This window comes from Schistocerca serialis, chromosome 4 (assembly GCF_023864345.2).
Source record: "Schistocerca serialis cubense isolate TAMUIC-IGC-003099 chromosome 4, iqSchSeri2.2, whole genome shotgun sequence".
NCBI lineage: Eukaryota > Metazoa > Arthropoda > Insecta > Orthoptera > Acrididae > Schistocerca > Schistocerca serialis.
This window is the reverse complement of record NC_064641.1, coordinates 483,193,098-483,212,093: the sequence shown is the minus strand read 5'-3', so window position 1 is coordinate 483,212,093 and position 18,996 is coordinate 483,193,098. Positions and strand designations below refer to the sequence as shown.

Genomic DNA, 18,996 nt, shown 5'->3' with positions numbered 1-18,996 from the left:
TTACTCGCTTGTGACAAGCTGGGTGATATTTGTGTTTTGGTCACTCCCCATAAAAGCCTCAACATGGTCCAGGGAATTATTTTTCATAGTGACCTCCAGTTGCAGACTGATGATGAGCTGCGTGCCAATTTAGAACGATGGGGTGTTCGTTTCGTCCAGTGCATTTACAAGGGAGCCAAAGACAATAGGGTTGTTACTGGTGCCTTCATCTTGACTTTTGAGGGTGATTCGTTACCTGAAAAGTTCAGGGTGATAGTATACTGCTGTGACGCCAAACCTCATAATCCTCCCCCTATGCAGTACTTTTAAGTGCTGGAAATTCAGGCACATGTTCTCCTGGTGCAATGCAATGCCACATGTAGAGACTGCAGACATTCGCTGCATCTGAATACTCCATGTGTATCTCCTCCCACCTCTCTGAACTGTGGAGAACATCACTCCCTCTGCTCACCGGACTGCCTGGTACTCCAAAATGAGTGGAAAAGCTTCAACTTTGGGAACATGTGCCCCCCCCCCCCCCTCCCAAATTGCTGAGAACATTGATCCCCACCCCAGCTGGAGAAGAAACAGCCTCCTCTAGCTCCTCTCAACCGGAATGGTTCCCTTGGGACCCTACCTTCCACGCCCCCCACCTGCCCCAGTTGCCAAGTGGACACCAACCAGTGGCTGAAAGAGCCATTGGCTGCTGGTCAAAGGGCTTCACAGTCTTCCACTGTCCGTGAAGCTACTTCCAAAAAGCCCTCCCAGCAAGCCCCTAAGGAGCAACGAGAGGGCTAACCACCAAAGAAGAAGTCCACTAAGGAAAACGAGCCTACAGTGGCCCCCGCACCAGCACTGCCCCACAGCTCTGTGTCTGAGGACAAGGTGGATATTCTGGCATCCCCTGAGGACCTAGATCTCGCTGATGCCTAGGATGGAATGGTATTGGATGCCAACACTCAGCCGGTGGCGGCAGGTGATCGACCTCCAGTGGAACTACGACAGTTTTTTCTCCCACCTGGCTGAGTTACATCAACTTTTAAGCGTTACACCTGCATTTTGCATTGTCCTTCAGAAAACCTGGTTTCCTGCAATACGGATCCCCACCCTTTGTGGCTATCGGGGGTACTCCAAAAACCATACTGTCTGTGGCAGACAGTCAGGTGGAGTTTGCATCTTTGTCCTTACCTCTGTCTGTAGCAAACTTGTACCCCTTCAAACACCTTTAGGAGCTGTGGCTGTCAGTATGAGGACAATGCAGGAAATTACCATGTGTAACATCTAGCTCCCTCCAGATGGTGACACACCATCCCAAATATTGGCTGCACTCATTTCGCAACTCCCCCCACCATTTCTCCTTCTGGGTGATTTTGACGCCCGTAACCCATTGTGGGATGGAGCCAAGGTTACTAGCCACGACAAAGACATTGAGGACCTACTAACTCAACTTGACCTTTGCCTCCTAATACAGGTGCCCCCACATGTGGCACATGGCACATATTCGGCCATTGGTCTCTCAGTTTGCAGTCCTAGCCTTCTCCCATCTATCCACTGGAGTGCACGTAACAACTTGTGTGGTAGTGACCACTTTCCACTCATCCTGTCCCTACCCCACCATCCCTCACCTCAACACTTGCCCAGGTGGGCTCTTCCCAAGGCTGACTGGGACACTTTCACATCCACTACCACATTTGACCTTCCATTGCATGCCACTGTCGATGATATGAGTCATACCATCACTAATACCATTATTGCCGCAGCTGAATTGGCAATCCCTTGTTCTTCCGGATGCCCCCAGTAGGAGTCAGTGCCTTGGTGGTTGGCTGAAATCGCTGTGGCCATTAGAGACTGTAGGCTGGCCCTCCAACGTCATAAGTGTCACCCCTCCCTGGAGAACCTTATTGCCTTCAAACGAGTCCATGCCCAGGTTCGCCTCCACATCAAAGGAAGCAAGAGTGTTGGGAATGCTATGTCTCCACCATTGGAACACAAACCTCCCACTCCCAGGTTTGGTCGAAGCTCCAGCAACTTTACGACTATCAGACCCCTGTAGGTGTACCTGGAATTTCCACAGATTGAGCTATATCTGCTGATCCAGACATAATTGCAGAGTGTCTTGTTGAGCATTATGCTCACATCTCTGTGCCTGAGAATTACCAAACCGCCTTTCGCATCCTCAAACAGTGGATGGAATGACTTCTCTTTTCCTCCATGCCACCCTGAGCCATATAATGCTCCCTTCAGTGAGTGGGAATTTATCAGTGCACTTGCTGACTGCCCTGACACATCCCCTAGCCCAGACCAAATCCATTCGCAAATGTTGAAACACTTGTCAGCAGATTCCCAGTGCCACTACCTTGTTGTCTTCAACTGCATCTGGAGCGATGGCAAATTCCCGTCGCAGTGGCGAGAAAGTATTATCATCCCAGTGCTAAAGCCTGGTAAGAACCCACTAGATGTTGATAGCTATCAGCCTCACATATGGTGAGCTGGCAGCTGTGTTGGCTTCTTGAGTCTTAGGATCTTCTGGCTCCGTCCCCAGACGGTTTTCGCCAAGGGCACTCCACCATCGACAACTTGGTGCACCTGGAGTCTGCTATTCAATTGGCTTTATCCTGCCGACAACACCTTACTGCCATCTCTTTTGACCTCACGAAGGCCTACAATATCACTTGGCAACACCACATCCTCGCTACTCTGCACAAGTCAGGTCTCCGAGGCCCACTCCCGATTCTTATGCAGAACTTTTTGTCACTCTGCACTTTCAGAGTAAGTGTCGGTGCTTCCACAGTGCACCCTATATACAAGAGAATGGGGTCCCACAGGGCAGTGTTCTGCGTGTTCCACTCTTTTTAATTGCCATCAGTGGTCTTGCATTAGCAGTAGGATTATCAGTATCTCCCCTCCTATTTGCTGACAGTTTTTGTATTTCCTTCTGCTCCTCTTCTATTGTTGTGGCTGAACGCCAGCTGCAGGGAACTGTACAGAAGGCGCAGTCATGAGCCGTCACTCACAGCTTTCAGTTTTCGACCGCTAAAACTTGCATCATGCGCTTCTGCCATCGTCGCACTGTCCATCCCCATTAAGAACTTTACCTAGATGTAGTGCAGACTTACCGCTTCCTGCGACTGGTCTTTGACGCCTGCTTCACTTGGCTTCCCCATCTTCATCAGCTTAAGGGGACCATGCCGTGGTTCAGGTCGAAAAAAATCAATTTTTGGTTTTCATCATAGATTAAGGTTTTATTTAAGTACTCTGAAAAGGATTTTGCTGAAAAAAATTGTCTTCAAGCATTTAAAGAGCATTTTCCTACCACGCTTGTTTATGTGCCACACCCACTTTTCTGTCACCCACTTTTCTGCATATATTTTAGATCTTTATATCCCCTACATTGCACGTTAGGGATTTTTCTCCCGAGTGTGTTGGCTCTCCTTGTAATGCAACAGCTGGTATTCTTTTGCTTCTGCTGTTTGTAATCAACACGCTTTCAAACACGCGGTTAGTTTTGTTAAAGTGTGATTGCGAGTAGTTGTTATGCTTGCATTTGCAGTGCTTGTTTACTTGTGTTTTGTTGTGTTTATTGAAGATGGCAAAACATAAAGGCATTTTCAAGAAATGACAATTTAGAGGAAACAAGTTTAGAAAGCTTTCTGTACAAGAGGTTAACCGATACACGAGACAAAAATCTTTGGGTATCACCTTATTAAGGAGACTGTTGAAATAATTGTTTATAACACCTACATTAAAGACTGGCATGCATTTGATGAGGGAACTGCTAAGCACAGATTTGTGAAGCACACATTGAAGAATGTGACACTGATGTCTGCAGTGTAAAGTAAGTCAGACTTAAGGGTTTGGATTTGAGTGTGCAAAAATATGCAAAAGTAGGTCAATATGTTAAGTACTTCCAAATTTACAGTGTTGAGAGAGGGGTCAGTGATAGTAAACAGAGGACTTCTTGTAATATTCTGGTTTCTGTCAAATCCTCTTTTTTTTTCCAGATAACGATCTCATTTAAGCTAGTCAGGAAAGATTATGATTTGAATACTTTCTTATTGTACAAAATGTAATAAATGCTTTAGTAGTGGAACCACTAGTCAGAAAAGATTATGACTTGAATATTTTCTTATTGTACAAAATGTAATAAATGCTTTAGTTGTAGAAACACATTATTGAAACAGATTTCAACTTGACTTTTCACTGATAATGTGTTTTGCTTATTTAGCTGTTGACAGTTGAGTTTGTGTCATTTTTCCCCCTATACAATAATTAAAACCACACATTCAGAATTATTTTACTAGGCTTATAGTTTGAAAGTAGAGTACAAAATAGTTTCTAGTGTATAGAATAACAACTCCATTCAAACCTAATCAGAAAGAATGGGGACTGGGCAAGAAAAAAGCAGGATAGCAGTACATAATTTCTTGAATTCTGTATAAAAAATAATATATTATTTGTGTGCTTGTGTGTGTCTGGGAGGTGGAGGGGGGTATTCAGTATTATCTTCACATACAACACACATCTTATATCAACAGTGTATGCTATTCAGTCCATATGCAACAAAGATTCCAAATAAAGCTCCCAGAATGTAGGTATTTATTTGATTTACACACATCAAAAAAAGTTATGCATCACCCCAGTTTCCAGAACTCCTTAAGATAGACTTTGACTGTGGATATTGTATTTTTTTTTCTTTCTTTCTTCCTTCCATGTATACCACCACAGCTTAGTTTAGTAATTTGCTGATAGTCAGCACTAGTCACAAACGTGGTGAGTGCAGGTGCCGTGCAACAGAAGGGGACAGCTGTTTCATGAAATGGCCTCCTCAGTCACTAGACCCCACTCTGTGACTTTTTTCTGTGGGGACACATTAAAGATCTGGTGTTTGTACTGCCTCTACCACGTGATGTAGCAGAGCTCTGGGAGAGAACACGGGAAGTGACTGCCACAGTCAACGATGCCATGCTGGGACGGATATTGCAAGAATTTGATTACCGTATTGACATCTGCCGGGTTACTCATGGTTTGCATATCAAATGTTTCTAAGTCTGCAGCTCGTGGACTTGTGGTAGTCTTCTCGCTTCCCGCGCACGGGGTCCCGGGTTCGACTCCCAGCGGGGTTGGGGATCTTTCCTGACTAGAGATGACAGGGTGTTGTTGTGTCATCATCATCATTCATCCCCATTACGGTCAGAGGAAGGCAATGGCAAACCACCTCCACAAGGATCTTGCCTAGTACAGTGGTGCGGGTCTCCCACATCGTCCTCTATGCTCCTCAGAGTATGGGACCTCATCATCATCATCATCATCATCATCATCATCATCATTGTATCACAGACACAGTCCCTTCGACTGTTCAGGGATGTCACTAAACCCGTCCAAAGATGTAAACAAGCATGCATGAGCAGTACCTATTAGAGAGAGGGGGTCTGACAACCGATCAGTTCCAGTCATTCCATCAACAAGGAGGTACACGGCACGCATTGTCTGTAGTTCAACCATTCCTTGACAGTCAATACTGCAGTTTGATCGCATCTACAGTGTTACTTTGTGCCAGGAAGGGCTTTCGACAAGGGAAGTTCCAGGTGTCTTGGAGTGAACCAAAGCGATGTTGTTCGGACATATAGGAGATACAGAGAGACAGGAACTGTCGATGACGTGCGTCGCTCAGGCCGCCCAAGGGCTACTACTGCAGTGGATGACCGTTACCTACGGATTATGGCTCGGAGGAACCCTGACAGTAACACCACCATGTTGAATAATGCTTTCCGTACAGCCACAAGACGTCGTGTTACGACTCAAATTGTGCGCAGTAGGCTGCATGACGTGCAACTTCATTCCCGACGTCCATGGCAAGGTCCATCTTTGCAGGGGACGTGTTCGGAGGCAACCTGGTCAGGCTGAATGCCTTAGACACACTGTCCAGTGAGTGCAGCAAGGTGGAGGTTCCTTACTGTTTTGGAGTGGCATTATGTGTACTCTACGTACACAGCTGGTGGTCATGGAAGGCGCTGTAATGGCTGTATGATACGTGAATGCCATCCTCCGACCGATAATGTAACCATATCTGCAGCGTATTGGCAAGGCATTTGTCTCCATGGGCGACAATTTGTGCTCTCATCGTGCACATCTTGTGAATGACTTCCTTCAGGATAATGACATCGCTCGACTAAAGTGGCCAGCATTTTCTCCAGACATGAACCCAATCAAACATGCATGGAATGGATTTAAAAAGGGCTGTTTATGGACGACGTGACCCACCAACCACACTGAGGGATCTTCGTTGAATCACCGTTGATGAGTGGAGCAGTCTGGACCAGCAGTGCCTTGATGAACTTGTGGATAGTATGTCATGACAAATACAGGTATGCATTAATGCAAGAGGTCATGCTACTGGGTATTAGAGGTACTGGTGTGTACAGCAATCTGGACCACCACCTCTGAAGGTCTCACTGTACAGTGGTACAACATGCGATGTGAGGTTTTCATGAGCAATATAAAGGGCGGAAATGATGTTTATGGTGATCTCTATTCCAATTTTCTGTACAGGTTCTGGAACTCTCTGATCTGAGGTGATGCAAAACTTTTTTGGTGTGTGTATTTGCCACTGACAACTCACTTGCTTACAAAATTACAAAAATAAAAATTTGGACAGCCTGTCTTTAGAGAAAGCAGCAGTATACAAATTCAGTACTACAGCATTACTTTAATTTAGTGACCTGGGTAATCACATAATATTTTAAACTGAAAATATACCTAATTGAAAATTCCCACTAGTTGTTGACAGCTTTGAAATTGACAGTAATAGTGATTGTTCAGCAGTTAATATTCTGTTCATGAATGAGGATCATGGAATACAAATTATGGAGATAAAAACACAAACTACAATAATGAGTCAGTATAAAGAATTTCACCTGTAATCAAACAAATCATTTACTATATAGTTTTTTCGCAGTCTATACTTATACTATTTGAGTCCAGTGCTCTTGTGCAGTTCTGAAAACTACTACTGGTGTGTGTCTAATTTCATATTTTGAATCAAACATTTTATGTCATGCATATCAAATAGTTTCACCATTTGCTTGCTTTCTTGCAGGGCACTCAGTAAGATTATTAGGACAAAAGAAAGAAGGTGGCAAGAAAAAAGGTGGAGCTTCTTTACTGCTTCCCAAAATACGGAAAAACCCACTTATAGAAATAATACCTATTAACACTGGTTGTTTAAATCAGTGCACTTACTGCAAGACAAAACATGCAAGAGGCGAGCTGGCAAGTTATTCGCCAGGTAAAGTAATAGCAGATGTCATGGCTCCATATTTTATCTTAAGTTCTGTAAATTATGTTTAAATTTAGTATTTTTTGTTTGTTTAACTGGAAACAGTGAAACAGTGTCAATACAACAAAATTTGCCTGCAGTTCATTTCCCTCGTGTATTCATAGGTGAATGTGATTTGTAATTGTGTGTATTGTATTTACTAAGAGTTGATACAAAATGCATTCTTAAGCATGGATATAGTTGATCCTTCTGTAATGAAAATATCTTATGGAAATCATTTTTAAAATATTGTTTCTTAAAAGCCATTTTGCTGTTGCCATAAACAGCTCCTCAGTTTTATTTTGGTGATAATGAATGATACTGTGGATCTTAGATGTATGTAGATATGGGCCATATTTATTAATATATTATCCAGGAAAACGTGTTAAGAGAACCTAGATTATCCATTGGCCATAAATTGACCATAATCAATCTGTAGTATAATATGAAAATTCCAATACAGTTGTGTTGCTACATCATTAAAGCATTATGTAACCAATGGAAAATCCAGGATGGAATACCATGATTTGCCTCATGTGCTCTCCAAAGAAATTTGCAGTAACGCACTGACAATGGAATAATATTCCACATGTTTTAATTTTAGTAAGGAAAGTTCCGGAAAAACTGTGCTTGTTGATAACTCAGTGCTTCTGCTATTTGTTGAACGATCTCCTTTGCTCCAAAGTATTCCATATGTTCTATGTGATAAAACAGCAGAGGAGAAAACTGTCTATAGATTATTGCACAGTGTTTTCTCCAGCACAAGCATAAATTAAAGACCATAGCACATAAGATATGAAAGTTACCTGGTAGTGATAGAAGATGGAAACAATATTTTCTATTATAAAGTAGTTTCATTCCAGTGTGATACGAGAAATTATGTGCTTATTACAAATGACCTCTAGACAGGACTATTGAGACCTGGCATCACTATTGTTCTGAAATTCATCATTTGCTGTTGTTAAAACAATAGCATTTCAGTAGTTAGTTATGTTGTTTGTTTACAGAGAGCATTTAAAGAAACAGTGACATGAAAAAATGAAAATTTCATTCAAACAACGGAAAATCCAGGACAGAATAATGACAGCGCCATGAAAAGGATAGATTGATATTCACCACATAGTGGAGATATAGAGTCGCAGACAGGCACAACAAAAATATCGCTAAAAAATTAAGCTTTTGGCCAAAAAGCCTTCTTCTGAATAAAATAACATATGCACACACACTTTCATCACTGCATCAATGCTTTCATTGTCTGTTGAACATCTCTTTCTTCCGCAATGTTCCTTCTTCATATCCTGCAATGTTCCTGTGATGTCAAACTTATCTTGGATTCTTGTAATTGTTGCCCTTGTAGGTGGTAATGTTCCAAATTCAACCCTCCAGTGTGATCGTACCTCACTGACACTCTCTTTTTTCCAGTAACACTTTAGCACCCATTTCCGTTGATCCAGCAATAACGTCATGCTTGTTCACGATCCTGGAACAAAAGAGAGCATTTTTATTTTTTCCATCCCCTTCTAGATTTTTACCCACAAAAATTGTATTTCTGTCCTCCTTTAATCAAAGAGAAATTCAGTTTCAAAGAAAGAATGTGTGTGTGTGTGTGTGTGTGTGTGTGTGTGTGTGTGTGTGTGTGCGTGTGCGCAGTTCTTTTGTAGTAACCGATCTTCCACCCATTCTGTTATGTCTGAGGAGATTGTTATTCATATACAGTATAAAAATTAAAATTTATATTGAATAAATTGTAATGAACACAGTGAATCTTACAAATGAGCAGAAAACAACAAAAATTCCTTCCATGGGAGTATGACTTAGATAAAAGATGCACAGTAGGAATAAAACTGTGGTAGAGTAATTGAAAATTTGCTCATGTATAGACAATAAAGGACATTGGGAGAAATATTAGTTGTTTTAAATGAGTATAAAAGGGGGAGGGGAGCCAGAAAGGAGAGACTCGAACTTAACAATAATTACTTTCAGTACTAAGTATCAATAGCTGAAAAACATAGAAGAAAGAATAAAAAGTTTCCCTGGCACATGATAAACAGCGTATACCCCCTGGATTGTTCCAGATGGCAAGCACCTAAAGTAGTATACTCAACCAACATATGCAGAGTATTCATTTGGCAATAATGTGTTGATGAGGATGGCGATTGATTAGTGCTGCCAGCTGTCTGTCACTGTGATCTTTGCGCATGCTTCAACAACTACATGTGTTACAAGGAGTGGAGATCTTAGCGTAACCATATAGATCCCAAGAGTAGCCCAAACTTATATATTATGTTCATTCTCAAGGTGTACAACTTACTGATGGGGGGGGGACAACTGTTAAGGCGAAACAGTTGTTAAAAGACAACCCCTGGGGCGTGTGCTGCCCAGTGCCAAGCAAGGCTCTGCACGAGTTGTTTGCATAGATCCCTAGTTGTTTTAAGAGAAGTTTTCAGGAGTTGTTTTTTTTAAGGAAAAAGCTCCTAGCAGTATGGATGTATCATCAGGGAGGAAGCAGCCATTGAAATCAGGCGTGTTATCTTCAGCACTTCCTCTTCATCGCGCTGTGTCCCAGTCCCACGGTGAACTGAGGCGTGCCGCGATGCAATTTGTGCACAGAGACGTGCTCTCCGCATTTTTAACCATCATCCTACGATGGTAAACTGCATTTGTTATAAACCGCGTGGACAGTGTCATAGAGTCCTTCGGGGCAGCAAAAAAGCTAGCTGGATTTCGTTTACTAGTTCTCATAACAGTTCTACTCCCTCTTCCTTCATGTGGGTAAACCTCTGATGGCTCTCTGGAACTGAGGTCTATTCCCCAATTTCTGGCCTAACAGTAGCAGACCATGTCATAGTGTGGACCCAACTGCTATCTCTAACACCTTGGGCTGCTATTTTGCCGAGATATCGAGCTCCATGCAGTATCACCCTGCCTTCCTCCATCAGAAATGAGTCGAGGAGGCTCTGCCGATACCCTTCTCTTCTCAGAATCGTGAGTGCTACTATGCCGCTTTTACTATGCGGGAGTAGATCATGCTCTCACTTCAACTTGATCCTCCGCCCCAGGGCTGGACGATGTTCACATTCAGATGTTGCAGAACAATACCCTTGCGGGCAAGCACTTTCTCCTTCATATGTGCAATCGCATCTGGGCAGAATGCTTGTTTCCCAGATGCTGGCATGAAGCCACTGTCATACTCATACTTAAACTCGGCAAGGACAAACAACTTCCTTCTAGCTACTGCCCTGTTTCTCTCACCAGCTAGGTTTGCAAGGTTATGGAACATGTGAATCATGCCTGGCTGGTATGTTGACCTGAATCTTGCAATTTACTAACCACTGCACAGTGTGGATTTTGACCGTGCCGTTCTAGAGTTGATCATCTCATCTCTTTGTCAATCCATGTCCTGAATGGTTTTCTGCAGAAATACCAGACTGTGTCCATGCTTTTCAATTTGAAGAAAGCCTATGACACCTGCTGGAGGACCGGTATCCTCCGTACTCTGCATATGCAGCTTCCATGGCCGCATGCCCCATTTCCTTCAGGAATTTTTAAAAGATTGAGTTTTCATGGTATGTGTGGTTCTGCCTTGTCGGACACCTTTATCCAGGAAAACCGTGTGCCTCAGGGTTCCGTCCTGAACGTCATCTTTTTGCTATCACCATGATCCCTATAATGGCCTGTCTCCCGTGAGCATCTCTGGCTCCCTTTTCGTTGACAATTTTGCAGTCTATTGCAGTTCTCCACAGACTTGTCTCCTTGAGCAGTGTCTTCAGTGATGTTTTGATCACCTTATATTATGGAGCACAGGCACTGGCTTTCATTTTTCCACTGACAAAACCATTTGTATGAATTTTTGGCAATGCTATTTGTTTCTTCCACCGTCTTTACATCATGGGCCTGTTGCTCTTTTTCCTACATTGAAACTACAAATTTCCTGCGGTCATGCTCGATAGGAATCTTTCTTGGTTCTCCCCGCGTGTGTTACCTGTCAGCCCGCTTTACGCGTTCCCTCAATGTCCTATGTGTCTTCAATGGCACTACCTGAGGAGCAGATTGAACCACCCTCCTCCGTTTGTACCAGTCCCTTGTCCATTCAAAACCAGACTGTGGGTATTTCATTTCTGCATCTGCACGTGTGTCCCTCCTGCATGTCTGAATACTATCCACCATCATGGCATCCGTTTGGCCACTGGCATCTTTTATAGTAGCCTGGTTGAGAGTCTGTATGCAGAAGCTGCCAAACTACCACTGCCATACCACCGTGACTTTCAACAGATATGCATGCCGTTTGTCTGCCATGCCTGGCCACCCATCCTATTCCTCCTCCTTCAATGATTCCTTTGATGACTAGTGTGGGGCGCGTCCCTCTTCTCTGTTACCTCCTGGAGTTTGCTTTCAGCTCTTGCTCCGGCAGCTTAATTTCAGGCTACCTGCCACTTTCCTGATGGGTGTGAATCCTTCACCACCTTGGCTTCGTGCAGCGACCCTTGTTCACCTTTGCCTTCATTTGCATCTTAAGGACACTGTTCGACCCTCGCCCTATCATCATTAGTTTCATGACCTGCACATGGAACTTCGCGATAATAACTTTCTGTGCACTGATGGCTCTTGAACTGACCATGGTATCGGGTGTGCCTTTGCCATTGGCACTGATGTATTTCGGTATGAGCTTCCGGAACACTGCTCTGTATTTACAGCAGATCTCTTCACCCTGTATCAGGCTATGCAGTACATCTGGCAGCACTGCCTTTTTAATAGTGTCTTCTGCTCCAACTTTCTCAGTGCCCTTCAAAGTGTCTATGTGCTCTTTCTCAGTGCCCTTCAAAACGCCTATGTGCTGTACACTGTCCATCCCTTAGTGCAACGGATCCAGGAAAGCTGTCACTTGCTCACTCATGACAGAGCCACTGTGATGTTTATGTGGGTTCCTGGTCACATCGGTCAAACAGGAAATGAGGCCACCGTGACTGCTTCCAAGGCTGCAGTCCTCATACTTCGGCCCGCTGGTTCTTCCATTCCCTCTGATGACCTCTGTGTTGCCGTCTGTTAGCAGGTGGTGTTACTTTGACATCACCACTCCACTTGTCCTCTCTTCATGGGAACAAGCTCCAGGGAATTAACCTTCTCCCCACAGCATGGACGACCTTCTATCGGCCCTCTCACCATGAGGACATCATTTTAGGTAGGTTTTGTATTGTGCACTGTCTTTGTAGCCATTGCCAATTTTTAGTGGTGCTCCCCCACAACTTTGTGCTCATTGCCCTCAACCTTTGACAGACTGCCATTTTCTGATGAAATGCCCTTTTCTTTAACCACTTACATTACCATTGTGTTTCCCACCTGAGCTATCGGCTGTTTCACAGAACGATGCACAGGCTTTTGACCACGTTTTACTTTTTATCTGTCATAGAAATATGGCAAAGGACACTTAATCTTTAGTTCAGAACCTCCATTTCTCTATGGCATCTTATATAGCCTTTTCTCCACAGCCCTGTTTTTAGTTGTCTTTCCATCCGTCAGTTGGGCGTAACATGCAGTCATTTTTAACTCCTCCCTTTGTCTTCGTGTTGTACGGTTCTGACATACATGCATATCACCGTAGTTGTTTTTGAACCCTAAACAAAACCAATCTTCCCCAGGTCCCTTCGTAAAGCACCAGCCTTTCAGCAGAAGAAAGGACAACCATAGACAATGTGTTGCTACAAATGCTAGTGACTACCAAGCTTTTTTTTTTAGTCAGTCTTCTGACGGCTTGATGCAGCCTGCAACGAATGCCACGAATTCCTCTCTTGTGCCATAAGCCATAACACTTGCAACCTACATCCTCAGTTATTTGCTGGATGTATTCCAATCTATGTCTTCCTCTACAGTTTTTCCCTCTACAGCTTCCTCTAGTACTATGGAAATCCTTCCCTGATGTCTTAACAAATGGCCTATCATCCTGTCCCTTCTCCTTGTCAGTGTTTTCCACATATTCCTTTTCTCTCCGATTCTGCGCAGACTCTCATCATTTCTTACCTTATCAGTCCACCTAATTTTCAACATTCACCTTTAGCACTGCATCTCAAATGCTTCAATTCTCCTCTATTCTAATTTTCCCACAGTCCATGTTTCACTACCATACAATGCTATGCTCCAGACATACATTCTCAGAAATTTCTTCCTCCAATTAAGGCATATGTTTGATATTAGTAGACTTCTCTTGGCCAGGTAATCCCTTTTTTTCAGTGCTAGTCTGCTTTTGATGTCCTCCTTGCTCTGTCCTTCATTGGTTATTTTGCTGCCTAATTCCTTAACTTCATCTACTTCGTGACCATCAATCCTGATTGCAGGTTTCATGCTGTTCTCATTTCTGCTACTTCTCATTACTTTCATCTTTCTTCGATTCACAGTCAATCCATATTTTGTACTCATTAGAGTGTTCATTCCATTTAGCATATTGTGTAATTCTTCTTCACTTTCACTTCAGATAGCAATATCATCGGCGAATCATATCATTGATGTCGTTTCACCTTGAATTTTAATTCCCCTCCTGAACCTTTCTTTAATTTCCATCATTGCTTTTTTGATATAGAAATTGAACAGTAGGGGGAAAAACTACATCCTTGTCTTACACTCTTTTTTAATCCAAGTGCTTCGTTCGTGGCGGTGCACTCTTATTATTCTCTCTTGTCTCTTGTACATATTATATATTACCCATCTCTCCCTATAGCTTACACCTATTTTTCTCAGAATTTCGAGCACCTTGCACCATTTTACATTGTCGAATGCTTTTTCCAGGTTGACAAATCCTATAAACGTGTCTTGACTTTTCTTTAGTCCTGCTTCCATTATCAACCACAATGTCAGAATTGCCTGTCTTGTGCCTTTACCTTTTCTAAAGCCAAACTGATCATCATTTAGCACATCTTCAGTTTTCTTTTCCATTCTTTTGTATATTGTTCTTGTCAGCATCTTGGATTGTGTGACAATTTTCACTCGTGTCAGCTCTTGCAGTCTTCGGAATTATGTGGATGATATTTTTCCGAAAGTCATATGGTATGTCGCCAAACTCGTACATTCTACACACCAACTTGAATAGTTGTTTTGTTGCCACTTTCCCCAATGATTTTAGAAATTCTGATGGAATGTCATCTATCCCTTCTGCCTTATTTGATCTTAAGTCCTCCAGAGCTCTCTTAAATTCTGATTCTAATTCTGGATCCCCTATCTCTTCTGAATTGACTCATGTTTGCTCTTCTGTCACATCAGACAAATCTTCACCCTCATGAAGGGCCTTCAATGTACGCTTTCCACCTATCTGCACTCTCTTTTGCATTTAAGAGTGGGATTCCCATTGCACCCTTAACGTTACCATCCTTGCTTTTAAAGTCACTAAAGGTGGTTTTGACTTTCCTATACGCTGAGCCTGAACTTCCGACAATCATTTCTTTTTTTTATTTCTTTGCATTTTTCATGCAGCCATTTCGTTTTAGCCCCCCTGCACTTTCTATTTATTTATTTATTTCATTCTCAGCGACTTATATTTCTGTATTCCTGAGTTTCCTTGAACAGTTTTGTACTTCCGTCTTTCATCAATCAACTGAAGTATTTCTTCTGCTACTCATTGTTTCTTCGCAGTTACCTTCTTTGTCCATTCCCTTAGAGCTGTCCATTCCTCTTCATTTTTACCGCCTGCTGAGCTATTCCTTATTGCTGTATCTATAGCCTCACAGAAATTCAAGTGTATCTCGTCATTCCTTAGTACTTCTGTATACCACTTCTTTGCATATTGATTCTTTCTGACTAATCTCTTGAGCTTCAGCCTACTCTTCATCACTACTACTTTGTGATCTGAGTCTATATCTACTCCAGACTACGCCTTACACTCCAGTGTCTGCTTTCGAAATTGTGGCCATGATGTTATTGAACTGAAATCTTGCCATATCACTCAGCCTTTTCCAAGTATATCTTCTCCTCTTGTGATGCTTGAACAGAGTATTTGCTATTACTAGTAGAAATTTATTGCAGAAGATAGTCTTTCTCCTCTCTCATTCCTTGTGCCAAGCCCATATTCTCCTGTAACCTTTTCTTCTTCTCCTTCCTCTGCTACTGCATTCCAGTGCCCCATGACTATTTAATTTTCATCTCCCTTTACACACTGTATTACCCTTTCAGTATCGTCATATACTTTCTCTGTCTCTTCATCTTCAGCTTGTGACGTCGGCATGTACACCTGAACTATCATTGTCGGTGTTGATTTGCTACCATTTCTGACAAGAACAACCCTATCACTGAACTGTTCACTGTAACGCACTCTTTGCCATACCTTTCTATTCATAACGATTCCTACTCCTGTTATACCATTTTCTGGTGCTGTTGATATTACCCTATATTCATCTTCATCCTAGTCTTCTTTCCATTTCACTTCACTGACCCCTACTATACCTCGACAGAGTCTTTGTATTTTCTTTTACAGATATTCCAGCTTCCCAACCTTATTCAAGCTTCTTACATTTCACGCCCTGACTCCTAGAACATTATCGTTTCATTGATTATTCAATCTTTTTCTCATGGTCACTTCCCCCTTGGCAGTCTCCTCCTGGAGATCCGAATGGGGGACTATTCTGGAATCTTTTGCCATTGGAGAGATCATCATGACACTTTTTCAATTACAGGCTGCATGTCCTGTGGATACATATTGTGTGTCTTTGATGCTGTGGTTTCCATTGCCTTGTGCATCCTCATGCTGTTGATCATTGCTGATTCTTCCACCTTTAGAGGCAGTTTCCCACCCCAAGCACAAGAGAGTGCCCTGAACCTCTGTCCACTCTTCCATCCTCTTCAACAAGGCCATTGGCAGAATGAGGGTGACTTCTTATGCCAGTAGTCTTCGCCGATGCTGATTATGAACCACACTTTGAAGTGTTGGTGGATTTCGAACTTGGGACTGAGAACATTTTCATTACTAATTAGAAATGCTACCACTGGACCATAGGTATCTGTTTAATTCACCTATAAACTCTGTCAGAGTGATCCCATACCAGAAAAAAAGACTGTCCATTCTCCCTCTGTAAGGCTGGTGTTAGGAAGAGACCTGGGGAAGTCCAGAAAAATCTCCAATCCCTGCTTCGAGCCTTTGCTCCTTCCCAGAACCTCTCCCCTGAATCCATTTTCTTCATCACCCCTATGACACCTGGCATACCCACCTCATACATGCTCCCCAAAATCCACAAACCGAACAATCCTGGATGCCCCATTGTAGCTGGTTATTGTGCCTCCACTAAAAGAATTTTGTCCCTCATTGACCAATACCTCCAACCAGTTGCCCAAAATCTAGTCTCCCATGTCAAATATACCAACCACTCCCTTCACTGTCTCTCCACCATCCCCACCCTTTTATCTCCTGGGTCCGTACTCACAACTGTTAATGCCACTTCCCCGTACACTAACATCCCTCATACCCATGGTTGTGTTGCTATTGAACACTATCTTTCACAATGTCCTTCAGACTCCAGACCCACTACCTCATTCTTCATTCACCTTACTAACTTCATTCTAAAACACACAACTACTTGTCTTTTGAAGGGAAGGTATACAAACAAATCCATGTAACTGCCATGGGCACCTGCATGGCACCTTCTTATGCCAACTTATTATGGGCCATCTAAAGGAAACCTTCCTGGTCTCTCAAAACCCCAAACCCCTGGTCTGGTACATGTTCATTGATGATGATATCTTCATGATCTGGACTCAGAGCCAAGACACTGTGTCTGTATTCCTTAACAACTTCAACACCTTCCACCACACCAACACCATCCACTTCACCTGGTACTCTTGAACCTAGCATGCCACCTTCCTGGACATTGGCCATCTCCTCTCTGATGACTCCATCTAGACCTCTGTACACATTAAACACCCCAACCACCAACAGTACCTGCATTTTGACAGCTGCCATCCCCCCCCCCCCCCTACACCCAAAAAAAAAAAAAAAAAAAACACCTCCAATACAGCCTGGCCACCTGGGGATGGCATATCTGCATTCACAAGAACTCCCTTGCCCAGTATGCTGAAGTTGTTACAAAGGCCCTCAAAAACAGGCACTATCCCCCAGACCTAGTCTGCAAACAGATTTCACATTCCATTTCCTCACACACCCCCAATTCTCCCAGCACCCACAAGAAGCAGCTACAAAGGAGTGCCTCCCTCATCTCCAGATACCACCTCAGACTGGAACAACTGAACCACATCCTTCGTTAGGGCTTTGATTACCTATCACCATCTTCTGAAATGAGGAGCATCCTACCCAAGATCCTTACCACAACTCCTAAAGTGGTGTTTTGTTGCCCTTCCAACCTCCATAACATCCTAGTCCATCTCTATACCATTCCCAATCCAACTCCCTTCCACAAGGATAATATCCCTGTGAAACACCCAGGTGCAAGATCAGTCCAGTCCACCCACCCAGCACTTCCTATTCCAGTTCTGTCACAGGCTAATCCTACCTCAACAGAGGCTATGTCACATGGAAAGCAGCCATTTATATATTGGTATTACTACCAGCCAGCCGTCCACCAGGTTGAACAGACACTGCCAAACTACAGCCAAGAGCATGTTAGACCACCCTGTGACACAACATGCAGCTGAACATAACATGCTTGATTTCAGTGGCTGCTTCACAACCTGGACTACCTGGATTCTCCCCTCCATCACCAGCTTCTCTGAACTGTGCAGATGGGAATTATCCTTACAACACATTCTCTGCTGCTGAAATTATCCCAGCCTCAACCTCCAGTAACCTACCAACCCCACCCTCTCCATCCGACAGTTTCTGCCCCCTCTGTCCTATCACCTCCTTTCTACTCATGTCCCACACCCTCATTGTGTGCCACCCTCTCCCAACTCCCCATCCATCATTCTTCTATCCTGCTTCTCTCCTTCTGTGCCTCTCCCACCTCCCTGTCCCACAGTCTTCCGACGCTGCACCTTGCAATTTTGTCATGTTTCCATCTAGCCCATGCACACATTGCCAGAGAGTGCTCTTCTTTCCTCCCACCTGTACCCTTCTCTCCCTTCCCCCTTCCTGCCCCACTTCAGATAGCTGCTTTCATTCAACATGACAGCTGCATTCCAGTGTGAGCTGACGGAGATTGCGTTCAGTTGTGCATGAAGTGTGCTTGCTTGTGTGAATTTGTGCGTGTTTTCTTTTCTGAAGAAGGCTTTGACTAAAGATAAATGTGCTGCAGTCCTTACGGTCTGCCTGTCTGAAACTCACTGTGTCATCTTTAGGTGAGTAGCAATCTATCCTTTTTGTAATATTGTCCATTTTAACTTAAACTGCACTCTAGACTTAATTATAGTGAAGGTGTTCTGACATGCTAAATATAGTGTATACAGGTGGTGTGAGTTCTCAGTAAAGAGGAAATGAGCATTGCAACAAAAAAAAAAAAAAAAAAAAAAAAAAAAAAAAAAAAAAAAAAAAAAAACTGCCAGAATCTAATTGAAGGTTATATCCAAACCCAGAGAAGGTAGCTTGACAGATTCCTGTAATGGCTTCTGGAAACTATAAGACTCCATCATCATCTCATCATTAGCTATTTATCTTCCACTGCTGGATGTAGGCCCCTTTCAGACTTCTCTGTACATTTCGACTTCAGCCTTCTATGTCCAAGTTTGTCTTGGTTCTTTCTTTATTTCTTTGTGTTGTCATCTAGGTCCTTTCTTCC

At 43.2% G+C, this 18,996-nt stretch overlaps 1 protein-coding gene across 2 annotated transcripts in view; it reads left to right on the top strand.

Annotated features, from left to right (window-relative positions):
* LOC126475178 (threonylcarbamoyladenosine tRNA methylthiotransferase) overlaps positions 1 to 18,996 on the top strand; it is a 117,434-nt gene that overhangs the window by 78,335 nt on the left and 20,103 nt on the right. For both annotated transcript variants that reach the window (XM_050102811.1, XM_050102812.1), the window contains one exon: positions 7,076 to 7,264. In XM_050102811.1, coding sequence (XP_049958768.1) covers positions 7,076 to 7,264 — 189 coding nt within the window. The remainder of the gene's footprint in view (positions 1 to 7,075; positions 7,265 to 18,996) is intronic.